This window comes from Ammospiza caudacuta, chromosome 27 (assembly GCF_027887145.1).
Source record: "Ammospiza caudacuta isolate bAmmCau1 chromosome 27, bAmmCau1.pri, whole genome shotgun sequence".
In the NCBI taxonomy this organism is placed as follows: domain Eukaryota; kingdom Metazoa; phylum Chordata; class Aves; order Passeriformes; family Passerellidae; genus Ammospiza; species Ammospiza caudacuta.
In genome coordinates, this window is record NC_080619.1 from 5,369,558 (window position 1) to 5,389,641 (window position 20,084).

A 20,084-nucleotide genomic window follows, 5' to 3' on the forward strand; every position below is an offset into this window, starting at 1 on the left:
CTGGCACAGAGCAGCTGTGGCTGCCCCATCCCTGGGAGTGTCCAAGGCCAGGCTGGATGGGGCTTGGACCAACCTGGGAGAGTGGAAAGTGTCCCTGCCCAAGGCAGGGGGTGGGACTGGATGAGCTTTAATGTCCTTCCAACACAAACCCTTTGTGATTCTATCATTTTATAGAGCACACACAAGCACTGTTTGGGTGGTGACTCAGTCTGAAGTTGCCACCGCAGCTTTATTTTGGATTTTTTCCAGAACCCATTGTTTTTACAATGTTTCAGGTGAAACAAAAATATTACTCTGGAGTATGTCTTTCATCTTGTAATCATCTCCCCAGGAAATGAAACCATGTGCATCAGCCTTAACACATCACACCAGCACTTTGTTCTGTAAAAGCTGCAGCTTTTTTTTTTCCCTCAGTGTATATTAACTCCATTAACTGCCTCAAGAAAAATAGTTCCCTGGCTTGGACTCTATGAATGCTTTTTTATTCTCTTACAACCTCCATACTTGCCTAATAGAAGAGATGATAGCACTTATTTTTTCCACTGTGGGAACTTTGTTAGTGTTTTTAGGGATAATTGTGTTTTTCCTCAGTTAAATTTCCCTATTCTACATGAAGTCACAGCTTCCTTCCTCTTGATTAAGGCAGACCAGTCTGGAAACTCCCTGATCTAATAAAATATGTTGATATGATTTTTAAGTGACAGATACAAACCTTCCACACATCTGCCAGTCTCCTGATCACATGGTATTCCCTGTGCATGCCAGTGCAGAGAAAAGTCTGGGCTGAAAAAGTAATCTGGTGACTCCAGACTCTGCAATCTCTTGGTTAATTTTAGTACAGCCTATACCAAGCCATCTTTTCCTCAGACTGCTTTGTACTTAAGCTGTCTCCTGTCTGGCTGTCAGCAGGTGAAGCAGCCTCTAAACCGTCACAGGTGAAAAAATCCCAACTCTTCTAATTCATATTTGGGTTAAAAAAGTCCATTCTCTTGTGTCTTTTCTTTGTGCCAATCATCAGAAGGTGAATTTTCCCGTGGAAATCCTTCAAATATCTACAGGAAAACTCTTGAACTTTGGATGCCATGAACAGCTGAAACAGCCCCTGTTTTTAGCAGAGGCAGTGATGGAAAAGCCTTGATCAAAACTCAGGTGCATCCTCCTCTGTTACTACAAGGAAACACAAGCCTTATGTGCAGTGTGGAAACTGCAGGGGTGATTATTTTCCACGGTGGAATCATAAGAAGATTTGCCCAGTTTGCACCAGTCCCCAAGGATGTGCCATGGGGGGCTCAAACCAGTGCCCACACTGTGCCACACAGGCCCTGGCACAGCTCTGGAGCTGTGAGCCAAGCACTGTGGTGAGAAAGAGAAGCAAACAGCACAGAAGCCTCTGCTGGAGGTCACAGCTTGGCCTCCACTGCTGAAAACTGCGTGAGATGCAGACGAAAGGTGAGACGTTGAGTAGAAAGTGGGAATTGAAATTGTTTCTGAAAGCACCAACAAGGTGCAGCTGCACTGGGTACTTCCTTTTACCATGCTGGGCAGGATGTAGCAAATTATTTTGGAACAGCCTCCTTTTGAGAGGGAAAAAAAAAACAACCAACCAACCAACCAAAAAATCTTCTTTTGTTTCCTTTTTGCCTCCTGGGAAAGGGATGGGTGTTGAAATATCCTTTCAGCAACTGACAATCATTTTTCCTTGGAAAATGGAAATGGTTGTATAAACTAATTTTGAAAGAGTCTTGATAACAAGATCACCCTCACACCCTTGGACATGGAGTTGGCAGCAGAAGGCACCTGCAGAGGAAGTTCTGTTTTTGTGGAAGCAGGAATCTGTGGCATGTGAAGCAGAGCTGGGACTGAAGGATCCACAAAGAAAACCTGCCCATTTTTGGGTGAATCTGGAGCTCCCTGTGACCCACTGAGAAAACTCCTGAACCCATCTGAGCTCATCCAGGACTGGGGCAGCAAATCCCACCAGCAAAATCCAAATATTTTCCAGGATAGGGGATAAAACCACACAGAATGGGAGAAAACCCTTCTTCCATCAATATCCCCATCCAAGGAGAGCATGAGAGGGGTCTCAGAGTTTTCCACAATAGTGTGAGTTCTTGTTTAGGAGAAAGAAACCATCACCCACCTATTTCCCCCAGCTCAGCCCAAAGTCAGACAGACTGGCAGAGCTTAATACAATCAATTAGGACAGAGGAGTGATTTTCTCCCTAAAATGTAGCTGAAAATGTTGATTTCATGAAATTCTAGGTTGCCAGATCTTTGTTTTTCAGCGTTGCTTTTATGTCATCACCTCATTTTCACTGCCACCCATTGTTTGTTCTCGGCATTTGATGTGGTTTATTACTCAGAACCAGAGCTAATACATATTCAGCAGTTCATGTTCTGTACTTTGGAGAAGGGACAAGTGATTCAGTGCCAGATTGAACTGTCTAATCCTGGGCTGGAGGGAGGAGCAGGTGGCCAGAGAACAAGGCTCAAACAGGAAGCCATGTGCTGCGTCTCGTGGTGCTCCTCTTCACTCGGTAGCTTGAGGCACAACTTGAGTTCCAACCTTCGTCTGTCTCTTGTCAGAGAACCATGGAATGGTTTGTGTTGGAAGGACCTTAAAGCTCATCCAGTCCCACCCCCTGCCTTGGGCAGGGACATTTTCCACTCTCCCAGGTTGGTCCAAGCCCCATCCAACCTGGTCTTGGACACTCCCAGGGGTGGGGCAGCCACATCTTCTCTGTGCCAGGGCCTCCTCACCCTCACAGGGAGGGGTTTCTCCCAAATATCCAACGCAATATTCCCCTTTTTCAGCCTAAAGCCATTCCCTCTGTCACTCCAGCTCATGATGAATTGTCCCTCTCTGTCTCTCTTGTGACCCCTTCAGACACTGGAAGGTGCTTTGAGGTCTCCACACAACTCTTCTCCAGGCTGCCCCAACTTTCTCAGCCAGCTTTAAGCAGAAAAAAGCTGTCCTGGCAGTTATTAATGATTTTAATGGAAGTGCTGGTATTGTTGGAGTTAATTATGGAAAGGAAATTCAGCACCCTAAGCTGGGAGTCATCAGTTGTTTATACAGAGTGACCAATTTGCTTGCATTTTCACTCTTTAGTAAATCATTAGCTGCCTGTTGCATCCACCCTTGTCATGGAGCTGCATTCATTTAGGCCGTGCCTTTGGATTCCTCTGGACTAGCTACAGGTCCAGGAACCTGTTTGAAAGCCATGGATGCTGATCTTCAGGACTTGTCAGGTTCTTTGCCACATCCTCACAAAATCAGGAAAATCTTTTGGCATTTCTGGGATACATTTATTTATCAGGAAACACTTAACCTCTCTCTGCTAGTTTTACTCATTGTAAATCAAGATTATCAACTGCTCCTCACATATCTGAGAGCTATGGATAAAAACTGTGATTTGCAAGTGAAAATTTGGATTATTGGTTAGGCTTAACTAGTGAGAATCTATCCCATGGGAGAGCTGGGAGTCCTGCACTAATCAGACATAATTCCTAGGCTTGTTCTAAGCACCAGAGGTTCCACAAGAAGGTATAAGTTTTAAGATATAATTACTTATTGAATTTGTGTCTTCCTGTGTTACCAATTTACAGAAGCAACCTGAAATGCTGATTTCTATAAAAATAATACTTGTGAGTGGTGTGAAAAAGTGTTTTCTTTTGAATCCTGGCTAGTAATTTCAGGATATGTTTGTACTGTCTTATATATTCATAATCTGTAGAAGGAAATTCTCAAAGATAATTACCAAGCAGGTTAATTGCTTTCAAGGGTTATCTCACTCTAAGTGTCCATGACCAGTGAAGTTCCACATTTCAACTTCATTTCTTCATCTGCATATTTCAATAAAACTTTTAGGAAGACTGATACTGTTGTTTTCTATAATCTTTAGTGCATTTTTTTCCTAAGGTGGATAAGATTAGCCTTTTTTCACTCCTGTGCTTTGTTTTACCTGCAGATGATGTGATTAAAGTGAAAGGTGAATACAGTGAAAGAGAGGAGAGTGCTTTAAATTCCGAGCCAATGGAAAACCTGGAAGAATCTGAACTGCCTTACACATATCCCAGAGAATATAACGAATATGAGAGCATTAAACTGGAAAGGCACTCGGGTTCATATGACAACGTCAGGCCAGCTAGTGGAAAGATGAATTGTGATATCTGTGGATTAGCCTGCATTAGCCTCAATGTCTTGATGGTTCATAAGCGTAGCCACACTGGTAAATATCCCTCTGTTGTTCTTGTAAGAGCTGGAGTACTAAAAATAAGATAATTTATAATCTAGATTGGTTATTTTAAAAAAGAATACCAAAATCAGGGTTTCCTTGTTCCGTCCTTGACGCCACATGTGATCTTTATCAAGTTATTCACTGTTCTGTGCCTCACTTTACCCACCTTTCTTCTTATCAGGATTGAATAGTATTAAAAGCAAGTTGGTGAGGCATTTTAAGAATTTTGGATGAAAGGCACTATGTAATGCAGTATTTCTGGCACAAAGCAAAAGTTAATTTGGTTTTGTGCTGCCATTTTCAGTCTGTATATAAATTTCTCTCTGTGCCATACTTTGGCAACAAACCAATGAGCATCTTAAGTTTCAGCCTGCAGTAAGATAAGACTTTTTTTTCCTTCTAAAAATTGCTGGCTTGTTGGAATCAGCCTCCTCCAGAGCGCTTCTTTCCATGGAAGAACTGTGCAGTGCTTTCCATAGTCCTACATATGCTACGAGCAGCTCTGACACCAGAGCTGCACCTCCCTCCCACTGAAGCCACACTCTGTGTGTTTCTATAGAAAGCAATCAATCCAATATCTCATTCTTTCCTCTTCCAAAATGGCAGAGGACAGCATGATACCCACGTAACCAATAAATGTCCTTTTCTGTATGTCATTTTAAGGTGAACGGCCATTCCAGTGTAATCAGTGCGGAGCTTCCTTTACTCAGAAGGGAAACCTCCTCCGCCACATTAAACTACACACAGGGGAAAAACCTTTTAAGTGTCACCTGTGCAGTTATGCCTGCCAGAGGAGGGATGCGCTTACGGGTCACTTAAGGACACATTCTGGTAAGTGACTTCACAGGCACTCCATGTGGTTTGGATGTGTGTCACTGGGACACTCGGTGTGGAAAAGACAGACAGCAAGGTTTGCTCAGCCTGTGAGAGGCTCAACGCAGAGCACTGACCACTCACTGGTGTTTCTGGAACTGGCTCTGCTCTTGGTGCAGAGAGAGGGGCCACGGGAGCTGTGTCACAGCCCACAAACCTGCTTGCACAAATAACTCCATGGTGTTTCCACAGAATTGTTTTGGTTGGAAAAGACCTCCAAGATCATCAAGTCCAACCTTTAATCCATCACCACCTTGTCAGCTCATTTTCATATGAGTGCAGCTGGCTGTGCCAGCAAGCTCTGAACTTGAGGAGAGTGTGAGATGTGCTTTGCTGGGATTTCCTCCTATCCCATTCTGAGCTGCGAGGAAAATCCCAGGAGCATAATTGCAGGCAGATGACTGTTGCCACCTCACTGTGGTGTAGTGCCTTTCATCTGAATCTCTTAAAATGCTCAAGATGTTTCTTCTTAAGCTTGGTAGGGTGTTCTGTCCATATTACAAATGGGGAAATGGAGGCACAGAGCTGAGGTGACTTGGATTTCAAGTCAGGTATAACTCGATCTTAGCTAGTTCGAGTTCTTAGCTAGTTCAAGTCAGGTATAACTCGATCCCAGTTCTGCAGGAGCCAGGCTGTGTTTGCCCTTGAATTTGTCTTTATCCTCTGTTCTACATGGGCTCACAAAGAAAACATTGATTCTAAATTATAGGTGTTATCTCTGCACTGCACTGTACAGAAAAAAGTTCAACCTCACAAAGAATCAAAGTTTAAAATTATCTTATCTGCCAAGGATAAATGAGATTCTGATTTAATCAAGACCAGCAGCGTAGTGCTGTCCCCCATCAGCACCATGCTTCAAGCAAGACAGTGTTTTAGTGGTCTCTTGTGGTTATTTTAATTCTTTTATTGTTCCTTTTTCTAGTGGAGAAGCCATATAAATGTGAGTTTTGTGGAAGGAGCTACAAGCAGAGGAGCTCGTTGGAGGAGCACAAGGAGCGGTGCCGGACTTACCTGCAGAACGCTGGCATGTGTGAGGCTGGTGAGTTTATCACATTGCAGTGGTTTTGGGGTTTCAGTGCATTACAGGGCTTATAAAAGATCATCTGGTGAGCTGTTAACCCACAGCCTGAGAACAGCTTTTCCTACACTCCTTTTCAGTAACCTGAGGGGCTGTAATGTTCTAAAGGGGCGGGTTCATCGTAGCCCTCAGGCGCTTTTACTTTAATCACTTTTTTCTTTAAGTGTTAATTTGTGTAAAACATCTAAAATACTTTGTACCCAGCATTTCTGGAGGTGTTGCTCAGTGAGTTAAATTATTCCTACATTAATGTTGTTATGTGGCTCATTTTACAGGATGAGTTGTTGACAACCACGTGTTTGACGGTTCCTTTTCTGTTAGAATTTGCAGCAGTTTTAGTGACTTGGATCTAGGGCATACAAAGAGACTGGTATCCCAAAAATCACTGACAGATCAGCTTAGGAGAGAGTGAGAGGCTGCTTTGAATATAGAGCTGCCTTTGGAAAAGCTGAAATGTATCAAAACATGTTTTTTTCCTATTTTCCATTTTGCAGTCTCAGTGCTGCAGTTCCAAAATACTTTGGTGAAAAGTAATCACCATAATCTTTGTCCTTGCTTCACCTGAACTGCTCAAATCCTAAAATGAACTGTGTGATTTGGATCTCACAGCACACCAGTCAGGAAAAAATTGCTCTTCCATTCAGAGTCAAGGAGTGGCTGTGACCTCCCAGAAAAATTCGTGACTGATCTAAGAAGAGCTGAGGTCACAGTTTCAGAACCCAGGCTCCCATCTTTTGCTATACAGCCTTGAAAAAAACACCAAATAATGGAAACATGGAATCACAGAGGGTTTGAAAGGACCTTGAAGATCATCCAGTGCCATAGGGAGAGACACCATCCACTAACCCAGGTTGCTCCAAGCCATGTCCAACCTGGCCTTGGACACTTCCTGGGCAGCCACAGCTTCTCTGGGCAACCTGTGCCAGGGCCTCACCACCCTCACATGGAGGAATTTCCTCCTAATAACTCTATCAACCACAGAAAGGACAAAATTCTGCAGGAATCATCACAAGCTAGGCCTGAAAATCAGTGTGAAGAGCCACTGATATGTGATAAAAATCTTGGGTACAGGAATCCCTACACTGTGCAGAGAGTGTAGGTTGGTGTTTCAGACTTTGTGACACATGCAGGAAACCTCCCAGAGAACCATGATTTACCCAAGTGTTTCATAGAGGTTTTTAAGAGTTTCATAGTTTTGAGGGGGCTCTCTTCTTGTCAGCAAGTGACATATTTCTTAGAGTATTTGTAAAAGTTACTGGTAATCAGCTCATCAGCAAGCTCTGGGTTTGGTGAGAACCCTTACACGTTGTAACAGTGGTTTGTGTTACAGTACACTCATCATGGCCATCATCCAAAGTGTCCAGCTGTGAAAATGGAAAACATGAGAGCTGCTGCAGGTTGAGATGCATTTCAGAATAGCAACATTCCCCCCTTACCCCAAGCCTGTGGTGCAGTTCTTGCTGCAACACTGCAGGGAGCCTGAACTGATCACAGGGAATGGAAATTCCCAGAGTGCCAAGAGGGGGCTGCTCCCCTGCCTTGGAGACTTCACACCCTTACACATACTGCAGTGATCTTAGGAAATTTTATGAAAAATGAGAACTCCATCTAATTCTCTGGTATCAACAGGATGTTGGGTGGCAGAACCAGGGAGAGGGAAAGCTGGAAAGACTCTCAGGAGGTCATTTGCTGTGTTTCATTGTTTTTTCCCCCTAAGTTTAGCATTTTGCATTTGTTTTCAGTAAACATCCTCTTTCCATTACTGATCCTTTCCTTACTTCTCTGCATCACTTTGAATTTTGGTGTTTTTCTGAATTCCCCTCAAGCTTCTCAACCAGGTCTGGTGGAAGGTGTCCCTCTTCATGGCAGGAGGGTAGAACTGGATGACCTTTAAGGTCTCTTCCAATTCAAACCATTCCACAACTCTATAATTCTCACATGGAGCCATCTTTAGACACAAAAGTGCTCTACATGCCACCATTCCTAATTATTAAAATATTTTAAAACATCAGGAGGGTAATAACCATTCTATTTGGCTTTTCAGTGCCATGCTTGCATGTTCTAAATGTGGAAATATTTCTGAAAGAGAAGTTTCATGTAATATAGTTGGAGCATTGTCCCTGATAACATCTCTGTCACATTTTTCTCATTGCACAATCACCCAACTCCGTTCCACTCTCCCTTCTTGAGTGACCACACAGAGATGCTACAGGAAACAATGCCTCTAATTTCAGCTTTGTGCTTGAGGCCTTTGCTAACATTAGCTGCACATTCTAAAAATTCTGCTCACATTGGTTGGTGTGGCAGAAACCACACTATGGGAACAGCTCAGTGCAGGGTGAGTGCTGGTGTGAGCTTGGGGCTGGGACAGCAGCTGCTCTCTCTCCAGCTGCAGGGTGACATGGTGGCCCAGAGATGGATGTCCCATCTCTGGAAGTGTTCAAAGCCAGGTTGGACGAGGCTTGGAACAACCTGGGCTAGAGGAAAGTGTCCCTGTCCATGGCAGGGAGGTGGTACAAGGTGATCCTTAAGGTTCCTCCCAACCCAAAGCACTCAGTGAACTCATGATGGCCAAGGGACAGCACCTTTGGAGAGGTGGCTCCTCACCCAGCACCCACAGGACAGCCTGAAGAGTCCTTCCTCATGGATAATTCACAGTGGCAGGAAAATCATCCTCTGGAAGTGCAGGATTACACCTGAAATGTACACTGAGGCAGGCAGCAGCACTGAGAGCAGCGTGGAGACCTCTCAGGGGGGTCAGGGATAAAAATCAAACATCCTCAGCCCTGGTGCTGGCTGAGCAGGAGAGGAGCACTCAGCTGTCAAAGTGGTGAGATCAACCCCATCTTTACACCATAGAAAATTCCATGCTTAGGAGCTCAACTTGCCATGTAATTCCAGAGCCACTGATCAGATCTGACCAAGAAAGGGATTTATTTCAGCTGCAGAGTTCCTTTCAGCATCCTCAGAGACTTTTTATTTTGCTTTCTGGCCCTGCAGTTGAGCCATCAGAGCCCTGATCTTGCAGGATAACCCAAGATTCCAGGCTGCTCTTCAGTGTTTTGGAAGTCTGGATTTTCTCTATTTGTTTTTTTCTCACTGTGATTTTGAGCAAAGCACTTGACCATTTCTGTAGTCCAGCCTGAATTTTATTTTTAGATCCATGTTACAGTGAGATAATTACTTATTTAAATCACCATGTGCATGGAATCATCCAGAGGGAGGAGAATTGAAGAGGGACACAGGGTGTGATTACTTCTCTATATTTGAGAAGCCTTTAGAGAATCTGGAGTGATTAAAAAACTTTTTCCTAAATGCTAAATATTATTCTTGGATTGTTTAAGATGTGATCCAGAAGAAAAAGTTGGATGAGATAATTTTCTGGGTAGAGAGAGCAGTGTTGTGGATGAGAACCTGTATAACCACCTTCATCTTACTGGGAGCAGACATTGTTTCCCTAAGGCCAGATTGTGGAAATGTCATCAAAGACCTTTTGTGGCCCATAAATAAAGATTATTTTTTCTTTAGGAAAAAATAGCTAGTAGCAAGGAGTCAAAAATCCTAATGTGAAGGCAAAGACCCTCAGCATTAAAATAAAAGAGCAGAGAACCATGAACCTGCAAGATTGATTCTACAGAAGTCCCAGAGCATGTTATGTAGGTCAATAGTTGCTGTCTCTGCAGATCTCCTCTGAGGAAAAGCTCTGTTATTCCTGCAGGAAGCCCTCATCTGCCCTCCTGACATTAATTTAACAATTAAAGTTCCCTTGGTGGCACATAAATAATGTTGACAAGTCACCCCTGATGTGCTATGTGCAGCTTCCAGAGTGCTCCTGGGGCTGGGAAGGCTGAGAGCAGCTCTGAGGATGAGGAAAAACACCCTGAAAATGTGGAATTAAAGCTTTACTACAGCAGCACATGGGTCCTCAGAGTGCAGCTCCTGGAGGTAAAGAGTGAGGAAAAGAGGAGCTAGAACAATAAAATCATAAAACCAAAGAAGGGATCAGGGAGCTGCTTTTATGATATGGGTGAATTGTGTTTTCTTTCTTTTTTCTTTGCAAAGAAAAAAATACATTTTTGAGTACACCATTTGTTGGGGTTTTTAAAATTTAGATTACTGCTGTTATGACTTGTGCAATGATCCAGCCAAGATTATGAGGCTTTGGGTTTGAGGGTAGTTCAAACCTTGGACTACAGTCATCTAAAGTTAATATAAAGCCGCATATTCCAGGCTTTGGAGCATGAGAATTAAACTGAAGTCCTGAAATTAAAAACCCTATAATTTTCAAGACCAAACCCAAGCAGGTGATTACACTCTACCTCTCTTCCTTCCCCTCAGAGTGTCGCCTTAACCTGGTGTTTTGTCTCACTTTGTGCATTTGGGTATTTTATGCTGGGAGCAGGGATGAATACATTTATGAAAACCTCCAAAGACAGTGGATTAATTTAGAATAAAACTGAGACTAGAAGAGCAGTGTGTTATTACCTCCAAGGCACTCCATGCCCTGCTCAGGCCTGGCTGTCACGTACATCCCAAGGTTCCAGGACTGTGACCAAGCAGAGCCAGGCCCTGTTATCCCATCCTCCCTGACTCATATTTGCAGCACCAAGCACCTCTGAAACACTTGATGTTTTCAAACTGCTGAACAAACATGAACAAATAGTTCTGGCTGAGGTTTGGTGAGTCATGGTTTGTGCTGACTGAAACTCCTGTTATCAGGAGCAGCACTGACAAACAGGTACAGAGGACAGACTGAAACGCTCAGGGAAAGGCTGCACAGGCCTGGGAAGGATGAAGCTGCACTTTCAGCACTTAGGCAAACAGAAATTTAAGTCAATACTCAATAAATCTGTGTTTAGCAGGACTGAAATATCAAAGTGTTCCTATCACTTTCCTCTGGCACTGCTTGTCTCTTACTTAGGTTATGCTTCATGTATTCAGGGAGGCCTCATTTTGGCCTACCAGTGCCTTAAGGGGGTTATAAAAAGGAGGCAGAAGGATTTTATAACAGTCAGAGAGTGACAGGAGAAGGGACAATGGTTTTAGATGGCCAGAGGGCAGGGTTGGATGGGATGTGAGGAAGAAATTCTTCCTGGGAGGATGGTGAGGCCCTGGCACAGGTTGCCCAGAGAAGCTGTGACTGTCCGTGGAAATATCCAGCACCAGGCTGGACAAGGCTTAGAAGAACCTGGGATAATGGAGGGTCCCCATGACCATGCCATGATCTTCAAGGCCCTTCCCAACTAAAATCATTCCATGTTTCCATGATTCTATATTTAGATTTGTTGGTGTATGTATGGTAACACAGCAACCAGGACTCTTTCACAGTGAGATCCAACATTTTATAGCACCTTGGGAAAGTCAATCACCCCTCACTGGGTGCTGTGGAAAATGGGAAGAGCCTTAATTGGCCTGATCCCAAGGGAGTCATCACAGGGCACTGGGACTTTTCCAAAAATTAGAAATTTGGGAGGTTGTAACAAGCTTTAAAACACAGAATAATCATGTCCTCACCTTGCAGATCCCACCTCCTACAGACTTGGACAATCCTTTAAGATGTGTCCAGTTCTCACCACAGTTATTCCTGCCAAGGATACTTTTAGCAATGAATTTACTCTTCATTATAATTTTTAACATAAAAGCAGCAGTCCAGATGGGTGTTGTTGAGGTTTGAGCAGGGTTTGGGGGGGAAGCCACAGCAGTTACGATCAGTATTAGTGTGGTAGTAGCGATATGAGGTGGCAGCTCTCCAGCTCAAGGCCTCTGCAGCCTCCAGGAGCTGAGAGCAAGCACAGCCTCTCTGCAGTGCTGGGCACTGCTTAGCACAGCTGAGGAGAGCTCTGGAAAATGGGAAGAGCCTTAATTGGCCTAATCTCAAGGGAGTCATCACAGGGCACGGGTACTTATCCAAAAATTAGAAATTGGAAGTTGTAACAAGCTTTAAAACACAGAGGAAACATTCACAGTTAATTTTAGCTGTTGCATTTAGGAAAAAAAATATTAAGTGACAGAAACACCTGGGGGAAAAAGAGTTAGAAATTTTGAATTTTCAAAGGCTTTATTGCTTTTATTTTACTGGAACACTGATACATATCATACAAGTTTCTTAGTGATTCGTTAAGACATCTCTGACTGATATCTGAAAAGTTAAGCAAGAACACTGAGTGTCTCCTCCTGCAGCTCGAAGCACTGAGTGTGCAGGTGTCACCCAGCCTTACTCAGAATAAAAAAGAAAGGCCAGCAGAGCTTCTGTCTCCATCTGCAATTTAACCAACCTTCCAGCCAGTTCATGCACTTCCTCTCGCTGACGACAGTTCTGGTTTGTGCTCCCCCCTGAGTCAGCTCGGGGCTGTGCTGCCACTGACCACAGCGGGTGCCCAGAGAGCAGGAATGACAGAAAAAGCAAAACCAGCTTTGCATTTCATCTCCAAACTGTTTCCTCCAGTTATGTGGCCGATTGGAGATTAAACCAGTCAGCTCTTCCTTTTTTTTTTTATCTTTCTTTTTTTTCCTTTTCACCTACGTGTTTGTTTGGTTTTTTTTTCTCTTTTTTTCCCCTTCTTTTTCACATTTTCCAACCTAGCCAGCGTGGAGGCAAGGCACATCAAGGCAGAGATGGGGACTGAAAGAGCCCTTGTGCTGGACAGGCTAGCGAGCAACGTGGCAAAGAGAAAAAGCTCAATGCCTCAGAAATTTATTGGTAAGAACAAAACCCCTTTTCATCTGCAACAGTTAAATACATGTGGGTTGGTAACAAACAGTACAATGCCTCTGCTTCTTTTAAATACCCTGCTCAAGCTTAGCATCTAATACAAAAAAATTAAGCAACGCTGATTTTTGTGATGGGGTTTTAGCAATTTGTTGTAAGGGGTTGATTAAAATAAAAAAGAATTTATTCTGTTGGCTGCTTAAACTGGGTGGAAGCTACTGTTGTGCCTTGTGTCTTTATATAGATTTATAAATATGTTTTATGAGCTTCCACGTGCCATTTTTGTACCTATGTATTTGAAATGTTTTCTTCAAGGATCTAGAACAAGCAAAGAATAGGAAGGTTAATGTTTTCTCAGCAGGAGCTGAAGATTCCTGCAGTATTCATGTGTGAAATAAGGCCTAAAGGCAGAAATGTATTGGATTTCTCTTAGTCATTCTACTAAATTTGTGTATGATTAAAAAATATCAAATCCTTTCTTGTGGTAATTTAAGCAAGCAGATGTTTCCATGGTATTTTCTTTGCATTTAATTGAACATGATCAGAGTTTTGCATTTGGGAATTTTAAATACTAGTTGGGCAGGTTCTGGGTTTCAGCAAACACCTGACCCCCTTGGCCAGTCTTATTTCATCAACCTGCCTTTAAAGAAAATAAAATCCAGCCCTGTGTCCTAAGGAAAACCCTTAGTCAGCAGTTATATAATATTGGTGCTGATGAAGCCTTATTTGTGCTCTTTGAAGGGTTACATAAGGTAAAAAGTGTTTGGTTTTTTTTCTTTTTATGGCCCAATATAAAGTTCACCCTCTGAGTGGGGCTCATGTGGGAGAGGTGTGGGGTGGGAGGGCAGGCAGGGCTGCTGCAGCCAAACCCCCAGCACAGGGGCAGCAGCTCCAGAGCAAGGTAGAGGTGAGCAGCTGGATGCATCCAAGGAAAGGTGAGCATCCAGGGAAAGGTGAGCAGATGGATGCATCCAGGGAAATGTGAGCAGATGGATGCATCCAGGGAAAGCTGAGCAGATGGATCCAAAACTGCACAGATGGATCCATGCAGGGAAAGGTGTGCAGATGGATCCATCCAGGTAAAGGTAAGCAGATGGATCCATCCAGGTAAAGCTGAGCAGATGGATCCATGCAGGGAAAGGTGAGCAGATGGATCCATCCAGGTAAAGCTGAGCAGATGGATCCATGCAGGGAAAGGTAAGCAGATGGATCCATCCAGGTAAAGCTGAGCAGATGGATCCATGCAGGGAAAGGTGTGCAGATGGATCCATCCAGGTAAAGGTGTGCAGCTGGATCCATCCAGGTAAAGATGAGCAGATGGATCCATCCAGGTAAAGGTGTGCAGCTGGATCCATCCAGGTAAAGCTGAGCAGCTGGATCCATCCAGGTAAAGATGAGCAGATGGATCCCTCCAGGTAAAGTTGTGCAGATAGATCCATCCAGGTAAAGGTGTGCAGATGGATCCATCCAGGTAAAAGTGAGCAGATGGATCCCTCCAGGTAAAGGTGTGCAGATAGATCCATCCAGGTAAAGCTGCACAGCTGGATGCATCCATGTAAATCTGCACAGCTGGATCCATCCAGGTAGAGCTGCACAGCTGGATCTATCCAGCCAAAGCTGTCCAGATGGATGCATCCACACAGGAAACCAACTCAGTTTTTGAAGGTAATGGAGCTCTTAGTGGGTTTGGTGGGTAGCACTGGACTTTCATCTCTGAAAACTGGTCTCATTTATTTATTTATTTTACATTAGTGTGGCTTTCTAAAGGTCACCTCACTGCACAGCCAGACCAGCACACTCCATGTGAGTGTCTTTGGTGCTCAGGATTGAAACTGGACCTTTGGGGCTTGGCCCTTACATGTCTTGCTATGGTTCGAAAAGCAATATTAATGCAAATGGGTTTGTCATCCTTTAGCTTCCTCTATTTTAGCATTTTTCAGCTCTCTCATTGTGCAATCACCAGCAGTTTGACCTTTATGTATTTTATTAAACACGTATGCAGCAGGATGCACCCCCTCAGCATAAGCCTCACGTGAAGAACAAGTGGGTTTGGGGTTTCCTCTGTGAGCCAAAGAGTTCCTGTATGGCCCAGATCCTCTGGGATTTGTGCTAATGCTGGGTGGCATGAACTGGCACTGCACACACAGGTGATTGTGTGGAGAAGCTGAGAACCCATCACAGATCACCTAAAAGCACACAATAACCCATTTTTGGAACTTGCTGTTTTTCTAGGACTTGGGTGATTTTTCTTGTTAAATTACATGTGCAAACATTCCCCCCTGGGAAGGATGTTTCCAGGAGCAGGCTGCCCAACCTTGCTCTGACTCCTGTGCCTTTCTGCCCTGTCCCTGTCACAGCTCAGATCTGCCAGGCCAGTGCAGGGATCCTTTGGGAAATCTGGGAATGAGTGCTGATGTCTCATTTAGTCAGGAAGCAGGGACAGGGATTTACACTAACAAGGCATCTTTGTTTGCCTCGTTTCTCTGAATGAAGTCTATTGATTGGAAGAAAAACCCCTTTATTATAATTGGAGGGCTCTGCAGAGATTCAGACAAGCACCAGGAGTCTCTCCCACTTTATTTTTCACATTTCCATCCCCACAGCTGCCTCGTGTGCACCACTACAAGTCCCACACAAGGGCAGGGACCACCAGACCCTGCATTTGACTTTTCACCTCTGCACCAGGTCCTGCTTCAGAGCCTTTTTCTAGGGGACTTTAAAATCCACCAGAACAGTGGAATCACTGTGAGACCCTCAGTGATCATTCAGGAGTTGGACTCAATCGTATGATCCTATGATCATACATCAAGTTTCTTTATTTTACTTCACAACAGTGACTCTTAACACCAAAATTTTTAGGGAGTTTTGCCTCTTTTTGCCTTTATTGTTATTTTTTTTCTACTGAAATCCCAATTTATTCACATCTTTCACTTGCCTGGAGCTGGTTTTATGAGTCACCCAAAAATACTGCAGCATTTTTTTCCCTCCATGTGAAGCTGGAAGGCGAGTGGTGCTGCGGGCTGGGAGCAGTTGCACTCTTGTGGTTCTTTAACCTTTTGGAGTGTTTTAGAAAAGAAACGTGAGCTCCTGGTTTTCTGCCTCTGCAATGAAACCCCAGAGTTTCATACACATTGAGTCAGGGTGTTGACAGGTGACTGATAAACATCTGCACCACTCGAGTTACCGTAACCAAGAGATTCGTGGATTTAATGTTTGCAAGTCACTTGCATGTGAAACCTTTCATCTGCTCTTTTTTTTTTTTTTTGTATTTTTTTTTAAGCTATGAACAAGTTTATGCTTTTATTAACCACAGAATTCAGTTACTTATTTCTAGACATTCACCTCCAAAATGTCTTTAGTGTTTTTGGGGTGCAGTTTGTTTCCTCCTTGCAGCTGGCACAGAGAACAGGAGTTCTGTGCTGCTCAGAGAGGTGTGAGCAGAATTTCAGGTGCACTCTCCTCCATTTCTGTCCAGTCCAGAACTTTCCAAGCCCCAGCACATCCAGAGGAAAAAAATTTTTTCCCCCACTAACCCTGACCCTAACTGCAGGATGTTTATATCTATATTTTTATCTGCCAGTATTGGATTACCTGAATACCTGTGTAGAGATCCAAGAAGCCAGGTGTGGTGCAGAGGAAGCTGTAGTTGTCAAAGGACAGTGGGGAAAACTGACTTCAGTGTCCAAGGACTTGTCAAAGATGAATCTCAGAAAGTGCCCTCACCACCTCCTCTATTAGACTGGTTTGCTTCTAAGCCTGAGATTTAAAAAAATATGAAAAAACCAAATACCCCACCCAAAAGCTGCTTGTGTCTAAGAACAGCCTCTTTCAGCAGAGAACATATCATGCCCCATTCCCAGAGATTTCTGCCCTTTAGAAAAGTCATCACAAGGTTTAAACAGCTCTTTACCTCTCGGGACTTCTGCTGCTCAGAGCGACCCCAAGATGTGTTAGAAAGTCTCTTTTCCCAGCCTGGCTGTCAAAGAAGGAGTCAGAGCTCTTCAGTTCTTGTTCTCAAGGTTGTTTATTGTTTCTTATCTATAAAATTCTTTCTCTTAACTTGCCGACGTCCATTCAGAGGTGAGACAGAGGCACACTGGCGTTATCTTTTTATACTAAAAACTATGTGTACATTATTTATAATTACTTCCCAATACCTATCACCTATGTTAGACAGTGAGCTTCTACTCTAAACCAATCCAAAAGTGCCAACATCACAGCAGAAGATGGAGGCCAAGAAGAAGGAGGAGAAAGGCTGGACACGCCCAGATTCCTCCATCTTGCCCTCTGAACCCCTGTTCTAAAAACTCCAAAAAATCAATTTTTTCAGCCCGTGACAAACTAATTATTATTCTACTTAGACTTTCATGGCTTGCAGATCCTCATATAAGGTTGGTAATTTTTCCATGGGTCATAATCAAAGTCACAGGTATCTTGGACTCTGTGACGAGATCTTTGAGCCCCCTGGCAGGGGTTTGGGCAATCCAGGACAGCCATAGGGATGTCCTGAATTCCAAAATTTCCCCACTCAGGTAATTATCCCCTCTCATCTCTTGCAGGTGAGAAACGCCCCAGCTTCGACGTCAACTACAACTCCAGTTTCCTGTACGAGAAGGAGAGCGAGATGATGCACGGGCGCATGATGGACCAGGCCATCAACAACGCCATCACCTACCTGGGGGCCGAGGCCCTGCGCCCGCTTGTGCAGACCCCGCCAGCGCCCACGGCCGAGATGGTGCCCGTCATCAGCAGCCTGTACCCGCTGCCGCTGCCCCGCGCCGCCGACGTCCCCAGCGTCCCCAACGGCACCGAACCCGACAAGAGCCACCTCAGGGACAAGAGCCTGTCATCCGACAGGGGCCTCTCCCCCAACAACAGCGGCCACGACTCCACAGACACTGACAGCAACCACGAGGAGAGGCCCAACCCCGCCTTCCACCAGAGCCAGGTGATGGCGGCGGCTCCGGCCCGCAACGGCCTCCAGGCCCTGAAGGATTTCCCGAGGCCCTACGAGATCATCAAGCCTCCGGCCATCTGTCCCCGCGACGCCTTCAAGGTCATCAACAAGGAAGGGGAGGCCATCGGGGTGTACAGGTGCGACCACTGCCGCGTGCTCTTCCTGGATTACGTGATGTTCACCATCCACATGGGCTGCCACGGCTTCCGCGACCCCTTCGAGTGCAACGTCTGCGGCTACCGCAGCCACGACCGCTACGAGTTCTCCTCACACATAGCCCGGGGAGAGCACAGAGTGGTGCTCAAGTGAAAGGACCTGCTCTTCCAAGGTCAAAGGATGTGTTTGCTGTCAAAGGGGAGGCTTGGTTGGTTAGGGGTTTAATTAGTGTAATGAAATTTTCTTGAGTATTTTTTTAGGCCAGTTTGAAGTGTGTCGCAAGGTGACGCATTTTTTAAATTTGTTTTTCTCGATAATTCAGTGTTGTGTAGCATCTCTGCCTGGCTGCTGTGGTGAGTGGGACTGTGGGAAACACCAGGAGCAGAGACTGGTTTTGATATGAACTTTATTTTTGTGAAACTTCAGAGCCATTTACGATGATTTCAATTTTTAACTTGTGTTTGTTTTTATAGAGTTTGCTTTAAGTGAGCACGAAAGGTTTTCATGCCAATTCCCCTGCTCATTCAGGTGAATAGTCAGAGTGTGTTGGAGGAGCTTTTCCTAGTTATAATCCCAGTGGCTCATCCCCAAAACAAGGAAAACCAGGGCAGGAAAATGGAGGAATTATTAATTCCTCTTTAAAGCTTTTCCCCTAAGCCTTAACAAAAGTGTAGCACACTTTCATTTTTCTTACCCCACTGCTGACTTTCCTTAAAGTTATTCAGTAAGAGGAAAATGACAAATGAGACCTATTTGGCGTTGGGATTTTTTAACAGTACATATTTTTGGGATACCCAGTGAGGTCACTGCTTGACTCATCCATGTGGCCTGGAGGAAATCCCAATTTTCATTGCTGGAAACTCCTCCTTTCTGATGGCTGCCAAGAACGAGGATGAAGCTGTGCTGGGTGTTGTGCCTCTGTCCCACAGCAGGACGTGTGGCTGTGCCATCATGGGTTGGTCCTGGCTTGTTGTGGACAGATGAGACCCCAGGCAGGGCTGTGAGAGCCACACCCACACCAGGACAGCCCTTGGAGGTGCAGCTCCACACCCTGAGCAGGTGCCATCCCTTTGAAGTTGGTTTTTACAACAATTCCCTGTGGCCCCACAGCTGTGTTGGTGTCCCTGGGCTGGAGAGGGGTTTGGTAACGGCTTTGCTGAGTGAAGGTTTAATATTTTCAAAATATTTTTGTATCCTGTAGTTAGGAGTGTTCTGACGGACTTTCTGCATCCCTCGTGTGGTTTGAGAGCTGTGTTGCTTTTGTGTTATTCCCTGGTGATCCAATCACTTCCCTGAGGAAAGGTTGAAGAGCTGAGGGTCAAGAAATACTGAAATTCATCCCTCCCTCTGAATTTTTTTGGCTCAATTATTTCCTCTCTGAATTTTAAGGTACAAAATAAGAAATTTCTATTCATGTTTTCCACTAAAGGTGGATTTGGAGAGGGATAAATCAGCCTGCAGTGTGTCTGAGCATCCAGAGTGCTGTGGAAGAGCAAATCCAGGATCCTGCTATCCCTGGGGTTGAGGAGAACTCTTCTGCTGTTGTGTGTGGAGCTGTAAAGCAGGTTCAGGATGTTTCCCAGAGCTCCATCATGACAAAGGTGATGTTGGCCCTCCCCAAGTGACCCCCTGTGTCACAATGTGACCAATGCTCCTCCTGCGAGGGAGGCTGCACTTCCACCAAGGGTCAGCCCCAAGGGCCAAGCTTTGGGTCCAGAAAAGAGAGGGAAAGGGAGTGAGAGTTTCCCAGAGAATTCCAGAGGTTCCACTGCTGCCCTGGCATTTCTAAGTCCGACATTTTTAGGACATTGTGGTTGTCTTTTATCAATTTTGTGAAGCTTACTTTTCAATGGCTTAGCTTTCAAAACCAAAGAGTTGTCAATAAATGAATAAAATATTTAAATAATGATGATGTCCTGACTTGAGGGCAGGCAAGGGCAGGTTCTTAAAGGAATCCACGCAGAGAGACCTCCTGGAGCCATCCAAAAATCTCATTCTCCATAAGTGGATTGGGTAATGGGTTCATTTAAAAATATTAATTTTTCCTTCACACCCCACCATTCACCCCTG

General features: G+C 44.5%; 1 protein-coding gene across 3 annotated transcripts in view; it reads left to right on the forward strand.

The window, feature by feature from the left end:
• The window catches only part of IKZF3 (IKAROS family zinc finger 3), a 29,703-nt gene extending 9,827 nt beyond the window's left edge, over nucleotides 1–19,876 (forward strand). Inside the window, exons 2-6 of one of the 3 annotated variants that reach the window (XM_058820497.1) lie at nucleotides 3,972–4,232; nucleotides 4,905–5,072; nucleotides 6,037–6,153; nucleotides 12,776–12,892; nucleotides 17,461–19,876. In XM_058820497.1, the coding sequence (XP_058676480.1) occupies nucleotides 3,972–4,232; nucleotides 4,905–5,072; nucleotides 6,037–6,153; nucleotides 12,776–12,892; nucleotides 17,461–18,167 (1,370 nt within the window). In that variant the 3' untranslated portion in view covers nucleotides 18,168–19,876. The remainder of the gene's footprint in view (nucleotides 1–3,971; nucleotides 4,233–4,904; nucleotides 5,073–6,036; nucleotides 6,154–12,775; nucleotides 12,893–17,460) is intronic. The other 2 variants (XM_058820498.1, XM_058820499.1) reach the window with 2 other exon arrangements.
• The last annotated feature ends 208 nt before the right edge of the window (nucleotides 19,877–20,084 follow it).